At 51.7% G+C, this 22,289-nt stretch overlaps 1 protein-coding gene across 1 annotated transcript; it reads left to right on the forward strand.

Moving 5' to 3' along the window:
- The first annotated feature begins 814 nt into the window (after window positions 1-814).
- PIP4K2B (phosphatidylinositol-5-phosphate 4-kinase type 2 beta) lies at window positions 815-21,423 on the forward strand. The gene is made up of 10 exons (XM_069877238.1): window positions 815-1,053; window positions 10,854-10,951; window positions 12,146-12,242; window positions 15,822-15,974; window positions 17,055-17,201; window positions 17,529-17,567; window positions 18,922-19,035; window positions 19,332-19,590; window positions 19,977-20,080; window positions 20,710-21,423. The coding sequence occupies exons 1-10, from the start codon at window positions 877-879 to the stop codon at window positions 20,788-20,790; spliced, it is 1,269 nt and encodes a 422-aa protein (XP_069733339.1). The 5' UTR covers window positions 815-876; the 3' UTR covers window positions 20,791-21,423.
- The last annotated feature ends 866 nt before the right edge of the window (window positions 21,424-22,289 follow it).

Genomic DNA, 22,289 nt, shown 5'->3' on the forward strand with positions numbered 1-22,289 from the left:
CACCCCAATTCCGTGTGTCTCCTTCCCTCCCAGCCACCCAATGTCCCCGGTTCCTGGTCCCTCCTGGACACTCCGCTTTCCCCATATCCCCTGGTGTCCTCGCTTCCCGCCCCCCACTGGACACCCCAGTTCCCTGTTTCCCTCCTTCCCCCCTCGGTGTCCCCGGTTTCCGTGAACACCCCGGTTCCCCGTGTCCCCGCCCCGGTGCCCCCCGGGGCTCTGTCCCTTTAAGGCGGCCGGTGACGCGCCGCAGCCCCCATTCATAATTCCAGGCGCCTCGCTGCTCATTGGCTCGCTCTGAGGGGGCGTGGCCTAGGCGGAGACGTCACGCCAGCTGGGCGAGACCATCTCCGGGAAGAGCAGGAGGGGAGGCCGCTTGCTTTCCCTTCTCTCCTTCCGCTTAGCCCTTTCCGTCGCTCCCTCTCTCAGCCTAAGCCGCGCTGAGGTTCTCCTCGTTCTCACCGCAGGTCGGATCGGGGCGAGCCAGCGGCCGTCGCTGCGGTGCCGCTCATTGCACGATGCTTTCCCCCCCCCAGCGCAGACATGGTACTTGCCGCTCCCCGCCTCCTCCGCCCTCCGCCATCTTGGCGCCTCCTCAGAGCGGGGCCGGAGCGGGCTCGGCCGGCGGCGGCGGACCGAACCACCGCGGGGGCGGGGGGGGGGAGGGAGGGAGGCTGGGACCGCACCATTGCGGCAGCCGCGAGGGGGGACGCGAACGGGCCGGGCCGGACCGAGGGGCAGGGACTGATAGGAGCGGGCGGTACCATTGGGGAGTGAGGGCGGGGGGGGGCGGGGGCGGAACCATGCGCTGGTAGCCGGTGGGGGGGGGGGGTCTCTCGGTCCGGGTCCCGGTGCCGCTGCCGGTCCGGGTCCGTCATGGCCTCGAACTGCGCGGGGGGTTCGGCGGCGGGAGGCGGCGGGGCCGCGCTGGGCTCGGTCCTGAGCGCCAGTAAAACCAAAACCAAGAAGAAACACTTCGTCTGCCAGAAGGTGAAGCTGTTCCGGGCCTCGGAGCCGCTGCTCAGCGTCCTCATGTGGGGGGCGAACCACACGGTGAGCGCGGGGCCGGGCCCCGACCCTTCCCCCCACCCCGGGATCAGGCCCTCACCCTCTCCCCCCCAAGGCGGCGCCTTTTCCCACCCCCCCGACCAAGCCCTCGCCCCCCAGGATCGGGTCCTTCCCCTCCCTCCCTCAGCCCTGAGCCTTTCTCCCCCAGATCAGCCCCTTTCCTCTCCCTCAGCCCAGTTTCTTGCCCCTCTAGAGTGGCTCCTTCTCCTCCCCCCACTAGAACAGCCCCTTCCCTTCCTTCTCGCCCTTCCAGGATTGAGCCTCAAGCCCCAGGATCGGGCCCTTCCCCCTTAAACCCCCCTAGATCGGGTCCTTCTCCCTTAAACCCCCCCAGGATCGGGTCCTTCCCCTCCCTCCTTCAGCTTTGAGCCTTTCTGCCCCAGATCAGCCCCTTTCCCCTCCCTCAGCCCAGTTTCTTGCCCCTTCCCCTCCTTCTTGCCCCCAGGATTGAGCCCTAAGCCCCAGGATCTGGCCCTTCCCCTGTTCCCTCTTCAGAAAAAAGCCCTGGTCCCCCAGCATCGGGCCCTTCCCTCCCTCAGCCCGCTTCCTTACCCCCCAGATCAGGATCTTTACACCCTCCCTCAGGCAGAGTTCTTGTTCTCCACCCAGGATCGGATTCTTCCTTCACGCGGGATCCGTGCCCCCCGGGATCGGGCCCTTCCCTGCTCTCCCCCAGGCAGAACCCTCACCCCACCTCAGTCCACACCTTCAGCCCCCCCAGATCGAGCCTTTCTGCCCCCAAAATGGACCCTTCCCCTCCCTCCCTCAGGCAGGGCCTTTTCCCACCCCCACTGCCCACATCAGGCCCCATCCTTGCCCTCCACCTTCCCCCTGTTCCCCACCTTCCCTCTCCCTGGCACTCGTTCCCTAACTCAAGTCCTTCCCAGGATTCCACCTCACAGGTTTGCCCTCCTAGCCTAGATGATGCTGATCATCTCTGGTCCTTCCACCTCTGTCCCTGATGATCCCTTTTTCCTGGCCTTGGGGCTCCTTCCCCAGCGCATCCCTGTCTCCAGGCAGTTTGGATTCCCCTGGATCAGTGGGTGCCTCCCAACCGTCGTCCTCACGCCTGGGGTGGCTTTTAGGCTTCTCTGCTGCTGGATGCTTCCCTTTGCCTGCTCCTCGCGCCCTATCTTTGCTAACAGCCCCTCTCTTTCCCAGGGCTGGGGAGGGGTGATGCCGTTTTGGTTTCCATCTCTTTGTGTTGCCGTCGCCTGGCACGGCTCTATGGGACTGGAGGCCACAAGGATGCTCCCTCCACCCCCACAGCGCTGTCCCTGTCACAGCCTCTGGCTTTCTCCCTCCGAGCATCCCAACGTAGCCGTAACAGTGAGGGGACCCCACGCCACAACCACAATCCCATTCCTCACTTGGCTGTGTGGGAGAATTACACGCGTCTCTCTTCTCCCTCCCAAAACATCATGGGGTCTTTTGGCCCCATCTCTCCAACCTTGTCACCATCATCCTCTCGGCTTCCAAGCTCAGGCCGTGTGTGTGTCCTGGCTCTCGGCCTGAGTTTCTCTGGGTGGAGGTTGGAGCAAATCTTGGGATGGAGCTGGGAGAGAGTCCCTTGGAAATGTTGGTGAAGGCTCCGCTCTCTGCTCCACCTCCTCGGGAGGCCCCGAAGACCATTGTAACATTTTCCTCTGGAAGCTTCTCCCTCATCTGTGATGGCACAAACCTCCTACTGGAATTGATTTGCCTTTGCTATCTGGATGCTGTTCTGGGAGAATGATCAGGGGTCAAACAATTCAGAAACCCAATTCCTTCCTAAATTAATACACATTCAGGGCTCAGACACCTATTTCTCTGATGGCTTAACAGATGTTTCTTAGAGAGTGGAAGGGATTTAGGTTTAATTTTTGCGGAAACAAACACAAAAAAATTAGAATTAATTAAATTAGAATTGTATTTCTAGCTTGCCTGCTGATGGAGTGAGAGCTTCCCAATGTAGTTCAACACAGTGCTGCCTTTCTGAGCCAAAGGATGTTCCAAGTGCTGCTCAGAGCCTTCCCAGGAAGCAGGATAATGAATTTAATCAGGCTTTGATCAGTGGGGCTATTGGGAGCCCTGGAGAAATGGAAATTGGATTCTCTGAGTTGCTTTTGTGGCCTCGTAAGGATGGTTGTGGCTTGGTTGCTTTTGGAGGATTTTTTGGGAGCTATCTAGGTACAAGGAATCTGGGAACGTTTTTAGGTGCTGGTTCAGGACTCTGTAACTTTTGGAACGTTTGGCTGTGTGGTATTTGGGCAAAGGGAGGGAGGCAAGCTAGCAGTTCTGCATGAACACTTAGCTAGCAATGAGATTATGTTCCTTAATGACTATATTATATTCCTTAATGATCCTATGATTCCTTAATGGTTCTATATCGGGGGTATATTACCGAGGAATTGCTGCCAGAGAGGAGGACGCTGTCCTGAGGGGCTGGGAAGGGGTGAGAACATTTCAGCTCTGACCTCCTCCGCCTTGGACAGGCAGCCAGGATTTCCCAGCAAATTCCTCCTGGTTCCTTTTCCTCCACCCCTGTGCTGCTGCTCTCGGTTTGTTTGGGAGAGCCCTGGGAATGCCGAAGGGCCCGTGCTGCAGGGCAGGCTGTGATGCGATGGCTTTGCCTGACACAGGAGCAGCAGCTCAGCCTCCTCTGAGTTTAGGAGGTGGTGTTGGTGCCCTGGTGATGGGAGAAGCGGAATTGCTTATGTGCCTCCAGCAGACGGGTCTGGGCGGTTGAGGAATACGTCCAGGACCAGCTTTGAACTGTGCGAGAAACCTTTTATGGGGGTTGGTTGATGTTCAGCTCCTGGAACGGGGTTTTACGAGGAGGGATGAATCCCTTGGCTGTGTCTCTAGAGCCCTGCCTTGGGATCCCTGCAGTAGGAGAGGGAGAAAACTGCTGTCGGCACAAACCACGAGGCTGTGCCAGGAAGAGCCTGTCAGAAATATTCGCTTTTGAGATGAACGTTTTCATGGACAAATCAAACAAACAACCATTTTATGCAATCCACCATTTCTGTTGACTGAAGAAATTCCCTTGGGTCCGTTAAGCGAGTCTGGCGGCAGCTCGGCCCTGCCTTGTGTTTAAACAAGCTTGTTAGCAGCTGGTGTGAATCCAGGCGGAGATGGGTCTGGAGAGGATCAGGAATGGTGATGTTAACACACCCAGAACAGGATCCGGTTTCTGGAACACCAGTTCTGAGCATGAGCTGGGTCTTGGCTGTCCTGGCGGTCCGCAGCCATTTAAGCCGAGTGAATTTGGATCTGGTTGGGGCTGTAGCTGGTGTAAACAGGGCCAGGCGTGGGTGGTTTTAGTCCAACAGCGGAATTTTGAACTAGAAAACCATGGAGAGGAGGGGAGAGCTCGCGCAGAGAGGAGAAGAAAGTGGAGACGTGGAGACACGCTCTTGATTTCTGAGTTTTCTGTAAGGCGCTGTGAAATTCAGCAAACGTGGAGATGGTTCCTGGGGAAGCTTTGCTCGCGGCTGCTGTTGTCATGGCATTGGGAGAGGAGATGCAGCTCCTGGGTGTTGGTTACGTGCTGGTGGCTCCATGTGTGTTCTCCACGCCCCGGCTGGGCACGTGTGCCTGGGAACTCGCCAGCGGCAGAGGGAAAGTTGTGATGGTTCTGGAAGGGAGAAGCCATCTCGCTCTGAGCAGCGAGATGCACAAGGTGGTGGTGTGTGATGCTCTGGAAACCATAGAAACAGTTGTAAGGTGCTGGTCGTACCAGACACTGGGATCCCGGCGAGTCCGGGGACTGTTGGATCTATGACTCTGGTTTCTTTTGGTGAAATGAACCATTGGGTTCATGTGGTCCGTGGTGATGGTCCTCTGGGTGTCAGTTCCTCCACTGGGAGTGATCCCTGGATCTCTGTGGATGTCGGCAGGGGCACGGGATGGCCATAAACAAGTCCCATTTCTGTGGAGATGGGTAGATCATTGCTGCTGGTGGTGTAGATCTTGCCCGAAGCAACCTCCTGTGCTCCAGAAGCTCCGCTTACTGGCTGAAGCCCATCTCCCAGGACCTTCAGGAGTGATGCCAGCCGGAATAAAACACAGCTATTTAGTATTCAAGTGGAATAGCAAAATCGGGATTTGCAGCATGCTTCTCCCTTCTCTGCAGCATCGGTTTTGGTGTTGCCATGTTAATTCCAGCCGGCATCTGCCACATATCAGATGTTGAAGTCCTATAAATTGGTGCTGGCACAGGGAAAGCTGCCTGTATTTGTCCTTCCCGATGCTGGCTCTCTGCTGTGGCTCTAATTGACCTCCGGAGAGCGCAGCATATGGCGATGGCTGCGATCGCCCCTGCTAATGACTGGGGCTCTGAGCCTTCTTAGCTTGTGAAAATAGAGATTCCAGGAGCCCTTTTATTTCTTGGAGTCTGGAGAGAAAATGTTTCCCTCTGTAGTTCAGTGAGGAAAATGGGGCTCAGTTGCCTGCTGTGCCCCCGACTTGTGTGGCCGTGGGTAGGTCGTTTAACCTTTCTGTTCCTCAGCTTTTACTGGAACCAGGGGCAGCGCTGGTCTCCTCGCAAGCAGACTGGGAGGACAGATGCTTTGCTGTGGTCCTGCAGTCGTGATGGGCAGCGGGCAGCAGGGTAGCACTGGCTGATTCCTCTGCCTGAGGCACAGCGTCACGCTGCAGCTCCACTAGGACACGGGAATCCTTCCCAGCAGGCTTCCAAGTACTTTGTTCAGGAAGAGGTGGGTTCGCTGGCATGGGGAGATGCTTTTTCTTCCCTCTTAAAGAACATTGCTGTCCCTAGAGCACCGATAGAAATTATTGACTACAAGATTCATGCTCCCATAGCGTTGCATGGGGGGGGTGTTAGCTTGGATGCTGATTAATCATGCTCCAATTCATGGAAAACGGTATCTTTTTCTCAAACCATTGCCCAGATGCTGTTCTCTGTTAGGCAGCGGCAAAGTTTTGCTGCAGATGTGGATTTCTCTCCATGCTAGTTAATGTGACTTTGCTTTGTGTCTTTTCCCTCCTTCCCCAGAGCATTATGAAGCTTAACTAAGGCTCGTGAAGTTCTTTGAGATGCGTTGCCTGATGGAAAAGCTTTGAGAGCAACAAAGTATTTTTATTTTCCTGAGCAAATTCCTATTGTAAAGAATCCTAGAGAGCAGACTCACACGCTCCATCATCTGGATCTTGTTAGTAAACAAATTGCCTTTTCCCATCAATTTACTAATGGTAATTGCCACTTTGAGGCTACAGTCAGGTTTTGAAACGAAATTATGCCTGGCCCATTCGTTCTGACAGCTGTCCCTGAATGACACAGAATATTGATGTGTCTCTTATTGAAAAAGGAGTTGGCTTTGATGGGGAAGACAGATTATCAGCTACTGATAAACATGTAATCGCCCTGACTGGTATTGCACAGGAGTTCAAGTGACCAGGAAAAAGAAGCTGAACCAACAAGGGAACTCATGTTTTCCAGCCCTGCAAGAACAGGGGTGGCTGTAGACATCTCAGCGGCGTAGGCAAAACTGAAATCTGCTGACAGAGGCTGAAGGGCTGGGCCGCTCTGGGCGAAGGGGAGAGCTGCTGGCTGGGGCTGGAGATGGTGGAGCTGAGCTTGCTGTTCCTCTGGCTGCTGGGCGAGTGGAGGAGGAGGCAGCTGCAGCTTCATAGAGGTGGGGGTCTGCCCTCTGTCACTGACTTTTGTTGCCCAAGTGCTTGTGCATCCCTCAGTGGCATCTGGGAGCCTTTCCCTCTGTAACTTTGTCTGGGATCGTGGCTGTTTGGACATAGCAGGCAATTGCTGCCTTACCTCCTCTCACTTGGGTGGCCTCCAATAACACAGGGCTGCTCACCTTGCTTGAGAAATTCCTCCCTAGTGCTTAGCATATGGGATATTATAGAATGGTTTGGGTTGAAAGGGACCTCGAAGCTCATCCAGTTCCAACTCCCCTGCCATGGGCAGGGACACCTCCCACTGGATCAGGGGGCTCCAAGCCCCATCCAGGCCCCACCTTAGCCTTGAACCCCTCCAGGGATGGGGCAGCCACCACTGTGCAGAGGCAGATTAGGTCAAAAAACTGGAGGACTTACAGGAAACCAGCATCGTGCTGGGTCTGGAAACAAATCCCTGCTCTAAATTAGCTGCTTTTAACTTCTTCCACTTTGGGGACATCTGAAGCTTTTGTAGTGGAGATGTGGAACTGCTCCAGGCACAGATTGCTGTACAGCACAGACCTGCGGCTGCTCTCCTCGGAATAACCCTGCGGTGAGGGACCGAGGTGTGTGACTGCTGCTCCCTGCTGTTCCACTTCTGCTCCTGCCTCTTCCAAAACAAAGAACCACATCCAAGATCTCACTGTCCGTTGTGTGGCCACCACCAGCCCCAGGTCCTGGTCCAGGCAAAGTTCCTACAGCTGGGTGGCATCTCTTTGTGGGAGACAGGTGGGTCAGAATCATCGGAATGGGCTCCTTGGGAGCCAGGGATTGCTGGGCACCTCCTTGCTGGACCCCTCGCTGTGACCTTGCCTTCTGTAGCATAAATACACAGAGACACACACTCTGCTATATTTAATCTCCTGCTACACGCCTCTCCCTGGGGAGAAGGCGAGAGAGCAAACATGTGCCAGGCGTTAGTCACGTTGCTCTGGGAGGCTGCTCAGATTCCACCACGATAAGCACAGGAGAGGATCCCTCCTGAGCAATGCTGTCTGCTTTGGGCAAGGTCTCCTACTGTTTCACTTGGCGTCGTGCTGAGACCTGGCCCGATAACCCTCAGGAAGGGGCACTGGATGCGGAGGGTTGTGCTGCAAGAAGGGAGGGTCTGGGATATCCCTTTTCCAAGGCAGTGTGGGGAATTTTCATTCCTTTGGCAGCCTGGAGTGTCAAGTGCGGGAGTTACTGTGGGAGCAGCAGCGCACCTCCCTCTTGCTTAAAAACCAGATTAAAACAACAATAACAAAGCCACCCAAACCAAACCCATATGTTCTTCCAGCCTGGTGTCAGGAGCAAAGGCCCGGTTGCCATCTAACTGAGAGTTGCCGCGTGTGGTGGAGGGTGGGCTGGCAGTGCTGGGACTGGAAACTGCTCCTCAGCAGTGATTCTAGTCCCCACCATGAGCCCTTCCTTCTCCATCTCCTCCAGAATCCAGAAGAATCCAGAAAGCTGTGCTGTATGCAGCTGGAAGAGGGGAAAGGCTTCCACAAGGAGGATTTTTTGGTTGTTGTCAGGCTGTTTTATCTTGCGAAGAGTGGGGGCATCTTTTAAATGAGATAAAGCATCCTGGTGCTCCGTTTCTGCCAGTCAGGAGACTCACAACAGGTACAACACTGCTTTGAGGTTCCTGCTTTGGCAGAAACGAGGGCATCCAGAGACGTCTTGACATCTCACTTTGCTAACATTTGTGTTTGAATTTCTGGCAGGGAGGAGACGATCTCCAAATCGCTGTTCCCTCTCAGCCGTCAGCAGCCTTCCTCCGCTCTGAAACAAGCCGATAATAGCGTGTTTGTGCCTTACCCACTGCCGAGAAGGGGGCTGAGAACAGGCGTGTCTGCGGAGCTGTGCTGCTAGGCTTCCCCTCTTGTTAGACAGCCGTAATTAGTGGCTGGAGGCAGCACGTCTCCCCGCTGTTTTCTCTTCACCCAGAGGGGAAGTCACTGCATGGGGATCTCTGATACAGCTCCCTGCGGTGGCTGGAGCACCTTCCGTTCGAGGACAGGCTGAGAGAGTTGGGGTTATTCAGGCTGGAGAAGAGAAGGCTGCAGGAAGACCTTAAGAGCAGCCTCCCAGCGCTGAAGGGGACTCCAGGAAAGCTGGGGAGAGGCTCTTTGTCAGGGTTTGCAGGAATGCAAGGGGCAAGGGGAATGGTTTTGAGCTGAAAGAGGGAAGATTGAGATGAGATTTTAGGAAGAAATGTTTCCCTGTGAGGATGGGGAGGCCCAGGTTGCCCAGAGCAGGGGTGGCTGCCCCATCCCTGGAGGGGTTCAAGGCCAGGTTGGATGGGGCTTGGAGCCCCTGATCCAGTGGGAGGTGTCCCTGTCTATGGCAGGGGTGGAACTGGGTGGGCTTTGAGGTCCCTTCTAACCCGAACTATTCCATGATCTGGAAGATCCCTTCCTCTCCTGCAGTCCTTACATTTCTTCCGTTCTAAGGAGCGGCTTGGTGCAGGAGCGAACCTTTAGCATAAGCTGGTGGGTGTTGGCTTCCCTGTTCGTTGTGATTACAAATGATGGGAGGTGTATGACATTATTAATTCATTCGTCTGTTTGACATTCTCTATACATCCCAGAACACTTTATGGGAGCGCTTAATGCTCCTTGGTGCTGCTTGAAAGTAAATACTGGGCAGGGCTTCAAAGAGCAGCATCTCTGCTCTTAAAAGAGCGTTGGCCAGTTTACTTTCCACTTATCTGTTGTGTGGGATGACTGTCTCTGAAAATAGCCATCTCTTCTCTTTGCAGCATGTACGTGTCTGTCTTCCCAGTCTGACGTTTGTCTGTTTTTTTCATTGGGAATGATGGAAAAAGGATGTGAAAAATACTTACTTCATCAAAGGCTTGCTCATATAATTAGACAGCTTGCTGTAGAGCTGAGACCTCCGTGGTCCTAGCAGAGTTGAGCTGTGGAATGGCACCCTCATGCTTCCTTTCATCTCCGACTCTTTGGAGGAGATGTGGCAGCAGCTCTTTGGATGGGATCACGTGTCCTGTTGCACGCAAGGAGTGGGGAATCCCAGAACTGGAGACTTTTTCCTTCGGCTGGTGGCTTGGAGCCCCTTCCTGGTTAGCAGGGAAGCACCGTGTGCTTTCCAAGCGTGCTGAGAATCGCTTGACCTGCCTGAGGTTTTGGTGTTGGGAACAGAACCCAGGCCTGACTCATAGCCAAACCCTGCTGTTGCCAGCGTTGTCTGCTGCTCTCTGGCATTACCTGCTTGGCACAGGAATTACAGGAATGGAGTTGTAATGAAATTGCTTCCCAAATCCAGCACGTTATTAGCAGCTCAGTTAGATACGTGATTCCTGGGAAGTCTATGTGTGTGAATGATGCCAGGGCCACCCTCAGAAGAGGCAGCTTGGAAACGAGCTGCCTCTTGACCCACTCTTGAGCGCTGGCACATGCCTGTCAGTGCGTGCGGGCTTGTCTGGAGCAACGCAGCTAGACAGAGTCCAGAGGCAAAGTTTTTTTGATGCTCTCGCTGCTGGGTGCTGTAGCACGAGCCTGCCTGCACAATAGTAGCTGAACGTTCATTCTTCTGCTTTCCTCTGTTCCTGTGGCTGCCACACATGACTAAGGAGCAAAAACAATCTAGTGGAGTGACTCATCCCTTCAGAGAAGGTAGGTTAAGAGCAACAAGAGACAGTGAGCATAGAAACAGCATCCACGGGGGAGCTGTGCTGCCCCAGCACTGCCCAGAGTCTGTTCTGGTTGGCCATGGCGAAAGCTTTGGTCACTGTGGTTTGTAATGGTGAGACTTAGTTAAGGAATAAAGGTGGTTTATCTAAAACATAAAACATGTTATTTATTGGTCTCCAGGTTTGTGTCTGTTCTAAGCTGTGTCCTGGGTGATCTCAGTGGAAGGTGAGCAGATGAAAGTGCCGGGGCTGGCTCAGGTGCACGCACCACACGATTGAATGAGACGTTTCTATACCTTGTAACCACAATTCTCCGGGTCACTTCAGCACAGCAAGTTGCTCTGGGAGTCTGATGGGTTATATTGCTTCAAAAGCAGCTTCTGGGGAGTTTGGCATCCTCCTAAGTCCGTTGACAATAATTGCAAGGCTGTGGAGCTTGAGTTTTGAGTCTCCCATTTCCTTTCTCTTTTAGATTAACGAACTCAGCAATGTTCCCGTCCCTGTCATGTTAATGCCTGATGACTTTAAAGCCTACAGTAAGATTAAGGTGGACAATCATCTATTCAACAAGTAAGTAACTGCTTCCCAACCAGTTTGTAATTAGAGCTCTTTGCTGTGGGGAAACTGGGATGTTGAAGACATTTGGGTTTATTCCCTGTGACAATGCCAAGAGGATTTGGTGTGGCTGGACATGTGCCCTGCCTGGACCACTCAGCAGGACAGGGATGGCTCTGTCTGTCACTGAGATGCTGTCTCGTGGTTTGCTTTATGTCCTTCAAGTGATGAGAAGTCATAGAATCATTAAGGTTGGAAAAGACCTCAGCCCAGTCCAACCATCAGTCCAACCCTACCATGCCTGCTAAATCATGTCCCAAAGTGCCATGTCTGCATGTTCTTTAAACCCCTCCAGGGATGGAGATTCCACCAGTGCCCTGGGTGGCCTCTGCCAGGGCTTCAAAGCTCTGTCAGTAGAGACATTTTTCCTAATATCTGATCTAAATCTCCCCTGGTGCAGCTTGAGGCCATTTCCTCTTGTCCTATCCCTTGTTTCTTGGGAGAAGAGACCAGCAGCCACTGGTCCAAGCAGGACCATCCTCTCTTTGTGGAATAAGAGCTGTGATAGGGAGTAGATGCAGCATCCCTCAGCGACAGGGGCGTTATCCATCTGCTCCTCTGTGCTCTGAGGAGGTCCCACTCCCGGCTGGTGAGGCCTGGCAGCAAAGCTCCCCCTGTGACAGCTGGGGACAGTCTGGAACACGCCAGGCTGGAGCTGATTCACCCTGTCCCCTTTGCGTTCTGGGTGAGATGCTTTGTCATATGTTGACCTTTCTTTTGATACATGAATGGTCTGATCTGATCTGAAATCGGAACCTCCCCCCTTCCTTCAGCTTTTCATCTTAACCAGTAAGAGTGTGTTGCAGGGGCAGCTGTGTTGCTGAATGAAACAAAGCAACGAAGGAGGAGGAAAGAGAGGAATTACTCCATCAAATTTGTGCCTGTGGCAGGGGAGGTTGCCCTTCCTCATCTAAACAGCCTGTTAGTTAAAAACTGCATCCTGCAAGCATTTTTCTGTGAGCAGTTGACTTCTGTAGGCATCCAAAGAAACAAATTGCCCTGATGAGAGTAAATACTTGCAGAATAGGGCCCTCATAGTTAGGAAGGGGCTGAGACATCCTGGGGCATTAGCGGTGAAGTGGGAGAAGAGTGAAGTTTCATTTCATAAAGCGATCGTTGCCTATAAGTGTCTTTTGTGCTTTGCCCTAGGGAAAACCTGCCAAGTCGCTTTAAATTTAAGGAATATTGTCCACTGGTGTTCCGAAACCTCCGAGAGAGATTTGGGATCGACGATCAAGACTACCAGGTACTGTCTCTTCTCTCCCTCCTAACACCTTTTCCTAGGACTGAATAACCAAGCTGGCAGACTAACGATGATATCGACATTCTTGTGTGGTCAGGTTTTATGGGTTTATAATCGTGGTTTGAATGGTTTCACCGTAACCCTCAGGGCCTGCAGCGATGGAGCAGATCTTGCTGTGCCAAGCACTGGGCAATTGCAGAATGAAAAGATGGTCCCTGCTCTGGAGAACTCACAGTCTGGGCGTGAAATAAGAGGCAGCAGATGGTTTCAGACAGGCAGGAGCTGGAGGATAACAATGATCTAGTGCGGAACATCTGCAAGGAAAATGAGTCTGTCGTGTTTTTACAGATTCAGGTGCTGCTTTAACTAAGCGTGTGTTCCGAGCGTTGGTGCTGTTGAATTGGGTTTATCGAGGTGGGATGCATCCCCTAAGGCCAGAGGCTTGGGTTGTCTTGGAGGGGAGAGACATTTTCTTGTGTTAATGCTACTGGGCTTAAATCCAGTGATAGTGATGTCGTAACTCTTGCTGCTGCTGCAGCAGGGCCACCCTTCCATGCTCGGCCCTTAGTCTCGGGCACGCAGGAGATATGTAGTAGCAGTCTCTGCTTGGAGACCTCTTCAACGAGGGGAAAGCCAGTGCAGAAAAAAAGAGGGTGGCTTTGATAGCGGCGTGGCCTTTGGCAGGCTGAGTGTGAGGCAATTAAACCCAGTATCATTGACACTGCGCTGCAGTTGATAAAGGCTGGCAATGCGCCAGCACCAACTGGTCGAGAGCTTCAACTAAATTCCTCTCTGGAATCCACCAGCCCAGTGAGGCACGTTGGTGCTGGAGTGGTGGGTGAGCGGTGCAGGCTCCCTGCTTTCTTTTTTTTTCACTTCACGTGTGTCTCCCTGCTCTCCTGGTGTTATGCGGAGGGGAGGTGGGGGCAGAGCTGTTCCTGCTGGTCCCACCAAGCTGCTTCCTTCTGGGGGAGTGTGTGTGCATCCATGTGCACGTATGTCTGTGTTTGTGCCCTCCCCACGTGTGTCACGGTTCCCCTTGATATCTGGATTATTGTCTGATCTCACCCTGTTTCAGAGTTAATATAACAAAGAGACCTGTTCTGTTCCTTCAGCTGCGTGGTGCCTTGCACCAATGAGATGCTGGATCTGCTTGATCTGATTTCTCATCTGGTGTTGGGCACGGAGCAGATGTGTAGCACCTGCATCCCATCCTCTCCCCCAGGTTCCCAGGGGAGCATGTTGATCCGTCTGTGAGAAGGGATGACCTTGAAGGAGACCAGAATCAGTGCTATTTTGCTTCTTTGTGTCTCGGTTGCCTCTCTGCGGGCTGTGAGGACCCATCCTCCTCTCTGCCTGTTCTCTGGCTTGCTGGGCGCTCTGAGGGCGTTTGCTCCATGTGAGACACGTTTTTCAAGCAGAACTGACAGTTGTCGTTGCTTTCCTTCTGTGAGGGGCCGGCCGTCCCCAGAAGGAAAAGTAAATGTGGCAGCTCCGGTCTGGGCGCGTGCCCATCCTCTGCTGGCGATAGAGCTGGGCAGTGGGAGAGGGAAGCGCCGTTGTTCATGCCTGTGTGTGCTCAGCACCTTCTAATTACCTGCAAGACATGAGTTGCGCACACAGATCTTTTCCTGCTTGTGATGGAAGAGCTCTCTTATTTTCTGGACGTGGCTGCTCGGTCCATGCTTATTAATTGTATTTTGTCCCTCCTGCTGCCAGGCTTGTTCTCCAGCAGCAACGGTGCTTTGCCAGGAGAATCAGTGCTGTTGCCTCCTGGTCTGTGGACAGTAGCTCGTGCCAGGATGCATACGGCTCTTGAGGAGGCCTCTTTGCCAGCAGCTCCTTGCCCATGGGGCTGGCTGTGCCAGGGAGTTACTTTGCCTGCTGGCTTCCTCCATACCCTTCAACATACTTGCATGCAGTGAAGTCCATAGAACCATGAAATGGTTTGGGCTGCAGGGACCTCAAAGCCCATCCAGTTCCACCCCTGCCATGGGCTCTTTCAAAGTGTCCAGCTGGAACAGAAAGCAGAAAACATTCATTGAGCTAAATTCAGGTGGGTGAAATGTGATGGCTTGAGTGGGAATCGAGCCAGGATGATAAATATAACACCTGGACTGTGGAAGAGGTGGGAGTGATAGGGAGGGAACAAAGTAAACCGAAGCACTGTGAATTTGGTGATGTCCATATGTGGTCACGATTTCTCTTTTCCCATTCTCCTCTAGAAGAAAAGCTCTGTGGTTTGGAGGTGAGGGGGTGATTAAACAGAGTAGCCCAGACTCATTTGCAAATATCAGCCAGAAACAAAGGATGTTTTTTGTTTCTCTTTATTTTCCTGATGCTTTCAAAAGCCATTGGCAGGAGCAGAGTTTTTCCTCTGCTTCATTAAAATTTTAAAAGCTTTAAATGCTTCGTTCTGAAAGGAAACCTCTCGGCTCACTTGCAGCGTGACTTGGTAAATGCCTCTTTGCAGCAGGTTCGCAGAAGAGCAGGCTCCCTCTGCTGTCAGCTCTTCAGAGAGCGGAGAGAAGGAGAGAAGAGCTAAAAATTACACTATGAAACGCGTAGTCTGGCCCCGAGACCCTGAAAGCCACATCCACCTTGAGCTGATGACCACTAGCCAGGTGTCAGCACCACCGTGTTTCAGAGCACAACTCTCACTGTGTGAGAGCGGCAGGGAAATGATAAATGAGAGATAAATGAGAGATAAATGAGAGCCTGCTGGGTGACAAAATGGCTTCTGAGCAGCCCCCTGTGGCTGGGGTGATGGAGTTGGAAGGTGCTTGCTGGGCTGTGATGGAGGAAACAAGCCGAAGACTGGTGACCTGCTTAAGTTAGTCCAGAAGGTGTGGAGAGCAGTGGGATGAGGCTTACAGCGATGTTTGGTTGCTAAGGTGAGAGAGGGAGAAAAAGACAGATGCTGCTGGTTGTCGGAAGAACAACCAAAGCTATTTATGCTCCCAGTCTTTTTTGTCCAATTGTAAGAGGAGCAGAGGCTGAAGGTGGCTTTTGGTTTCAGGGTCACCTGTAAAGGATTCCCAGACAATGAGACTTTTGCCTGTTCAGGCTCTTTTTTGGTGGAAAGGAAGGCAGGCCTTTTCATTCATTTTGGTTTTCCTTAAATCTTAGAAATACCCTGGCAGTTTTTACATTTCCAGGAGGAAATACTAGAAGTCATGGCCTGTGTATGCTGCTCATTAGCTAATGAGTCAATAAGTGAATACCAGGTGTTGGAGTAAAGCACACAAACAAATACAAGGCCCAGATGAGAGCTCTAATCTCTATGTCCAGGCTTGTAAACAAGAGGATTCACCTCCATAGTGCTGAACACTCAAAGATGCTTGTTTATTAATAGTCCAGATCAGTGTGTGTTTGCAGATGTGCTCTGAAGCTTGGTCAGGATGCTGTCGTCGTTTCAAAGGTGGAACACAAAGTCTCTGGGATGTCTTGTTCCAGAGCCAGGTTGTGGAGCTGGCCCTGATCATCCATGTCTCATCTGCTTTCCAAGACTCTCTTCTTTCTTCTTCAGGAAGGCGACAGCTTCTGCCTCTCCTCCTCACTTTTTTGCTCTGGTTCCCTCAGAACTCAGTGACGCGAAGCGCCCCGGTGAACAGCGACAGTCAGGGCCGATGCGGGGCCCGGTTCCTCACCACCTATGACAGGAGGTTTGTCATTAAAGCGGTGTCGAGTGAGGATGTAGCAGAGATGCACAACATCTTAAAGAAGTACCACCAGGTACGGTGAGTCTGGAACCCTGGGAGGGGAGGTGGCGAACGCCTTGGGGAGCATCTTGTGGTTTGCTAGGAGCTTAGATTCACAGTGTGCAACCTGGTAGAGCTTGCAAAGAGCTTTTGCAAAAGAGAACAGTGTTCTTAGCATCTGAATCACAGAATCATGGAATGGTTTGGGTCCATTAAAGCCCATCCAGTTCCACCTCCCCTGCCATGGGCAGGGACACCACTGGATCCAGGGCTCAAAGCACCAACCTGGCCTTGAACCCCTCCAGGGATGGGGCAGCCACTGCTTCTCTGGGCAACGTGGGCCAGGGCCTCCCCACCCTCACAGGAAAACATTTACCCCTACGATCTCATCTCAATCTCCATTCTTTCAGCTGCAAACCATTCCCCTTGTCCTGTCCCTGCACTCCCTGATCAAGGGCCCCTCTCCAACTTTCCTGTAGCCCCCTTTCGATACTGGAAGGAGAGAGCCAGTTATGGCACAGCTACCTGCTTCTTCACAGTGGTGAGCCCCTTCCCAGCTCACCCTGCTCCTTACGTCAATGAATTATGGATTGTTGGTACCTGAGATCTGTAAATGTGCTCCTAATTCAGTCCTTTGAGTCAGACTTTCCAGAAGAACCAGAGAGGAGGTGATTCCAAGCAGCAGGGAAGGGCGGGGTGGTGTGCAAAGTGGGTCAGCTGGAAATATTCCACCATGGTCCAGGTTATCTGCTAGTCCATCTGCTCTTTGCTTTCAGACTCACATATCCACAAGAAGGAGTTGGCCAGTGCCGAGAGCAGGCTCGCCCCGCTGCTGCTGGGTGACAGACACACACGCTGAGCCCGTTACAGCAGGCTGGATGTGCACACGCAGTGGGATGCTCTGTCTCAGCTCAGGACGGGAAGATTCTTACAATGCTTTAACTTGTTTTTTCTTGAGACACCAGGAGCCATTTGCAAGCCTCCTTTCCTTTCACATCAGTGTCAGGTGGCTGGAACCAGAGGCTTCGCTATCACCTTCTTGCTGAGCTTGTGTTCTGTCAGAGATGGGTTTTGTGTGACAGTGCCATCTTTCTCTGTCCTTCTCTTCCTCCAGTTCATTGTGGAGTGTCACGGGAACACCCTCCTGCCCCAGTTCCTGGGCATGTACCGGCTCACCGTGGACGGGGTGGAAACCTACATGGTGGTTACCAGGAATGTGTTTAGTCACAGGCTGACTGTGCACCGAAAATATGACCTGAAGGTGAGGGTTTGGAGGGCAGTCACTGAGCTGAGAGCTCCTGTTCCAGGAAAGTGGTAGTTGGACACCTACTTGACAAGGCCCTGGGCTTTGTTTTCATTCAGGGGACTGGGTTTGGAGGGCTCTGGGTGGGGCATCCGCCTATCCTGAGCAGCCTGTGCTACACTGGGGAGATCTGTAAGTCCATCTTAGGCATGAAAAAGGGATTGAGCACTGATAGTATCAATACTTTCAATATTTCTCTGCATGGAGTGATTAAATGATGTGTCTGAATTCTTTAAGAATATGACACACAGCTTAGCAATGCTCTTTTCTTTATTCTTTTATCAGGGCTCAACAGTATCCAGGGAAGCAAGCGATAAAGAGAAGGTATGGACCATCCCCAGCCAGCCTTTCCTTCCTCCTGGTGGTTGGCAGCAGATAGGATCCAAGTGACTTCCCTTTTCCAAAGGGATTTTGAGCAGGGGATGTTAAACAGGCCCTGACCGATAACCTCTTTCTGTCCCACCTTTCAGGCTGTGCCCAGTAACTATTCAGGAGGAGGTGGTGCAGATCTGATGCTGCCCTGCCCTTCTCTGTTATTTTGATACTACCAGGAGTGGGAGGAACTTCTTGAGGGACAATCCCACAAGTACTGAACTCCACGTTAGTGCAGTGGGGTCTTTATGTGGAAGGATTTCTTCGTAGTGCTCCCTGTGTGCCAAGCTGAGTCAGGTCAGCAGTTGGCTTTTGCGTCAGAGGCTTTTATAAACCAGAGCAGCTCCTTTCAGGTTCCTGGCATATCTCAGCATATTTGTAAGTTTGGTTTCTGGTGCCGTTAGAAGAATTTAGGACTCGGAATCATGCTGCCATGAAAACTCCCGTTGAAATCACAGCAATAACTCACAGTACTGCATGATTTGCCCATGCATGTGGAATTTTCAGGCTTGGGACCACAGAGTAAGTCTGCTCCAGCCTGCCCTAAAATTAGATCTCTGGCACGAGCCAAGGAATTCCCATTTACACGGAGTGCTCTGGCGTCGAGGCACAGCTGCATCGTGCCCAAACGTCCCTGGCTCACTGGCTGTTTACTCTCCAGCTTTTTCTGCTTATGCAGTTTGTCTCAGACCATTCCTGTTAGATCTATATAAAACCACCACACGCTCATATATCATTCTAAGAAGAAAACAATTGAATTCTCCATTGCACAAAGGACTTGTATGTTCTTCCGTATCCCGGAGAAATCCTTGGGGCCTGCTGCAAGCCAATTCCTCAAAAAGCAGTGGTTTTAATTTTTCCCTCAAGTCTTCAGGGAGAGGAGCATTTTTTTCAAGCCTTTACTGCTTCCCTCGCGATCAGGAGCCAACAAAATGCATTTCTTTTCTATTCTGGGAGCTGGGTAGACCATCTCTGGCAGGAGCCTGGCTGCCAGGCTTTCAGCCTGCAATATATCTTCCTGGCAGTCTTTAAAGTTGAGTTGGGCTCTGCATCTCCCTCTGGTTCCATGCAAGGTAGAGCTCAGCACATGGTTTTACTGGCAAATGCTGTGCTCTGCCTGACGCCGGTTTCCTACTCAGTGGACAGGATGAGGCTCTTCACCTTATAAACAGGCAAAAGATCCTGGTGCAGCCCCACGCTGGATGGGTCTCTGCCCAGTCAATGTCCCAATCCCTAATGGATCAGCGTGCCAGCCCTCCCCAGGGAGCAGGGCTTTGAGGAATTTGACACAGGCTCTTCATTGCAGGCCAAGGATCTCCCAACGTTCAAGGACAATGACTTCTTGAATGAAGGTCAGAAGCTGCACGTTGGAGAAGAGAGTAAAAAGAACTTCCTTGAAAAGCTGAAGCGGGACGTGGAGGTAGGGTTTCCTGGGGGACAACTTTTACTCAGTCTCCCATCACTGGTTCCTTACTGTAGCCTCTGGCCCAGGGGGTGCAGCAGGGACTGAAAAGCAAGTTGTTCCTGGATTAATCAGCGATTACAGGCAGGATTATGCTGATAGCAGTGGGCACATGAGCTCGTATGTAGATTCTCTGGAGTCTAGTATGAGTTTAGCTCTCACTACAGCCCTTTCAGGGAGATACCAGCAGGGAAGGACTAAGAATTTCTGATCCCATGTAGCTGCTGCTGTTCTCACTCATCTCTTTCTCTCAGTTTTTAGCTCAGCTGAAGATTATGGACTACAGCTTGCTGGTTGGGATCCACGATGTTGACCGAGCAGAGCAGGAAGAGATGGAAGTGGAGGATCGGGCAGAGGATGAGGAGTGTGAGAACGATGGTCTCGGTGGCAACCCCATTTCCTCCTACGGCACCCCCCCTGACAGCCCTGGCAACCTCCTCAACTACCCTCGCTTCTTCGGGCCAGGAGAGTTCGATCCTTCTGTTGACGTCTATGCCATGAAAAGCCACGAAAGTGAGTATCGCGGAATATTGCTCTGAAGAAGGTCTGGAGGGTGGAGGAGGTGTCCTGTGGTCTGGCTGGACTAAATGGAGTGGGAGGACTGTCCAGAGAGAGAGAGAGACCCTGCTGAATATCCCCTCCGTTGCTGTACAGTCTGTTGTGGATGCTGCAAGCTGGGATGGGTAGAAGTGATGCTTGGAGAATAGTGCTGTGTTTGGAGAGCATGTAGGTCCCTGGTGTGCTGTTTCCTGTCATTCTCTGCCCTCTGCAGCCTCCCCCTGCCTTGCTTTCTCTGCTCGTTGCATCAAAACAGATCTGCCGAGTATTTCTTAAGGAGGGGGTACCGCTGGGCTTTGCTCACAGCTCAGGGTGTGCTAGCGACTCTCTTGCCTTGCTAGGTGCCCCCAAGAAGGAAGTGTACTTCATGGCCATTATAGACATTCTTACGCCATACGATGCAAAGAAGAAAGCTGCACATGCTGCCAAAACAGTGAAACATGGGGTAAGCAGCCTGCCACCTGCAGGGAGAAGAGTGGGCTTTGAGGCTTCTGCTCTGCTTGCATGCCCGCGTCCGTCTGTGTGATGTCTTCTGACACTTTTTTCTATCAGTATGGAAATTCTCCTGTGATCCTGTGCCCAAGAACAGCTTTTTCCTCATTTACTGTCTCCTCTGACTGCCTTGGAAAGGGTTTCCCTCTGGGGGATTGGAGATGACTTGTGTTTACATCCCAGTTTGGGATGTGCTCCATTTCTCTGACGTGGCACCAGTGGCCTCCCAGAGCAGAAATGGATTGGCTGCAGGGAGACGTACCACCCTACCCCTTCCTGGCATCCGCTGGTTCCCTGGCACCAATCCTGACCTTCCCAAGAGGGCTTGAATAAAGCCCAGGTTAGCAGGACAGTTTTTCATGCTCCTTCCAAATCTCCTGTAAACCATGAGGGAACAAATCCAATGTTTTGACTCGCTGGTCTGCAGAAGATCCAGATGGAGCTTAAGATCCTTTGGGATCTCTCTGGATCTTTCCAAATGTTGTTTTTCCCTAGAACTTGCAAGTTGTGATGGGTCTTGCCCAGGAGTGATGGGTTGTGATCGCTGGCTGTGTTGTGACTTCTCTCCTCTCTGCCTTGCAGGCTGGGGCAGAGATCTCCACCGTGAACCCTGAGCAGTACTCTAAACGCTTCAACGAATTTATCTCCAATATCCTGACATAGTTGTCTTCAGCCTTCAGCAAGAAACGAAGAGAAGAGGGGCTACTTCCAAGCAGAGAACGCAGCCTGTGACACTAAAACAGACACTGTAGCAGCATGTGGGGTGTGCGTGTGTGTGTGTGCAAGAGTGAGTGTGTGGCACTGCGTGACTTAAAAAACTAATTCTAGGTGCACCCTCCAACAGTCCACTTGACCCAGGTGGAAAAGTGGGTTTTTATGTTACAGAAGTGCCCAGACATAGATTTGAGGGCTTTTTAAAACCAAGAAAAGTGCATTGTTTCAGCACTGCTCTTTCTTAATGACGTTTTCTCCTCTCTGATCCAGAGAATCCCGTAGGGATGTGATACGTGGCACTGTATGAAAGGGGTTGCTCTAGATCATGTTCAGTGGCAGCAAAGCAGTGCCTGATTCCACAAACACCTACTTTTATTTTTTATTGGACTGTCTTTAACCAGAAAGACGTACAAACCCTTTTATTTCCCTCTTGGTAGGAATTGGAAGGAAAATAGCTCATCATTTCAAGGATGGAAAATATTACTCTGATAAGGAGGAGTCGCTGAACTTTAGGTAAATTCAGACTGGGACACTTTATATTTTTTGGTTAATTTAAGTAATAAAAACCTTTTTTTTTTTTTTTTTTTTGTAACTGCACTTGATTTACAAGAAAGACAAGGGGAATGAACATCTACCAAAGATGATTGCTTAAAAAGGTGTAACTCCTAGAGCCTAAAATTACAGTGTGAGAAGTGGTAGAGGCATTGAACAACCTCAGACAATAACGTGCTCGGAGCCATTGTGTTTTAAATTGGCCAGCTAAGAAGATTTCATAAAAGAGGTAAAAAAATGCATTTTGTATTTGTAGATACGGGATAGTAGTGACTATCCGGAACGTTTCCCCGTTGCACCTCAGTCAGGAATTGCCGTCTCTCTTAGATTACAGCTTCTCATCGTGGTTCTGCCAGTGTTAATCTAACTAATGTTCAGTCTTCCTTACTCGCCCGATCTGCAACAGGTACTTGAATTTGTGTCCTGACAGAGGTTCTTTGGTTCGTTTTTTCCATGGCAATGTGACTTGCACATGAAGGCACTGGACTCGCTACCAGTAGGGAGTACTGGGAGCTGTGACTGTGGAGCAAGTTCCACTGCTCAAGAGGACTCAAGACTTGAGCCATGATTATTTTTACTCTTCTCTGCTCCGAACCCCTCTCTAGAGCGACAGCCGAGGAGTGGAAATGGTTGAACACTTGCATCAGATTATTTCCCCCCCCCTCTAAGGAATTGGAACTGATTTGCGTGATTGAATAATGTCCTGTTCTGTCTCCGGAACGCTTGTAATATTTTTCACAGCCAAGCTTGTCAGACTTGCTTTGGGTTTTGTTAGCTCTGCTGCACAACGGTTACAGATCCTTCGGTTCTTTTTTTAATGTTCTTTTTCTTTCTCAGCAGGATTTAGTGTTTCAAACAAACCTCTTGCAGTTGAAACATGTTGCTTATCTGCCTTG

Source organism: Phaenicophaeus curvirostris, chromosome 26, assembly GCF_032191515.1.
Source record: "Phaenicophaeus curvirostris isolate KB17595 chromosome 26, BPBGC_Pcur_1.0, whole genome shotgun sequence".
NCBI classification, from domain to species: Eukaryota; Metazoa; Chordata; class Aves; order Cuculiformes; family Cuculidae; genus Phaenicophaeus; species Phaenicophaeus curvirostris.

Coding starts and splice junctions, on each gene's coding strand:
- PIP4K2B (XM_069877238.1), top strand. CDS start 877: ATGGCCTCGAACTGCGCGGGGGGTTCGGCGGCGGGAGGCGGCGGGGCC. Junction 19,036..19,331: donor AGCTGAAGCGGGACGTGGAG/GTAGGGTTTCCT, acceptor TCTTTCTCTCAG/TTTTTAGCTCAGCTGAAGAT. Junction 20,081..20,709: donor CCAAAACAGTGAAACATGGG/GTAAGCAGCCTG, acceptor TCTGCCTTGCAG/GCTGGGGCAGAGATCTCCAC.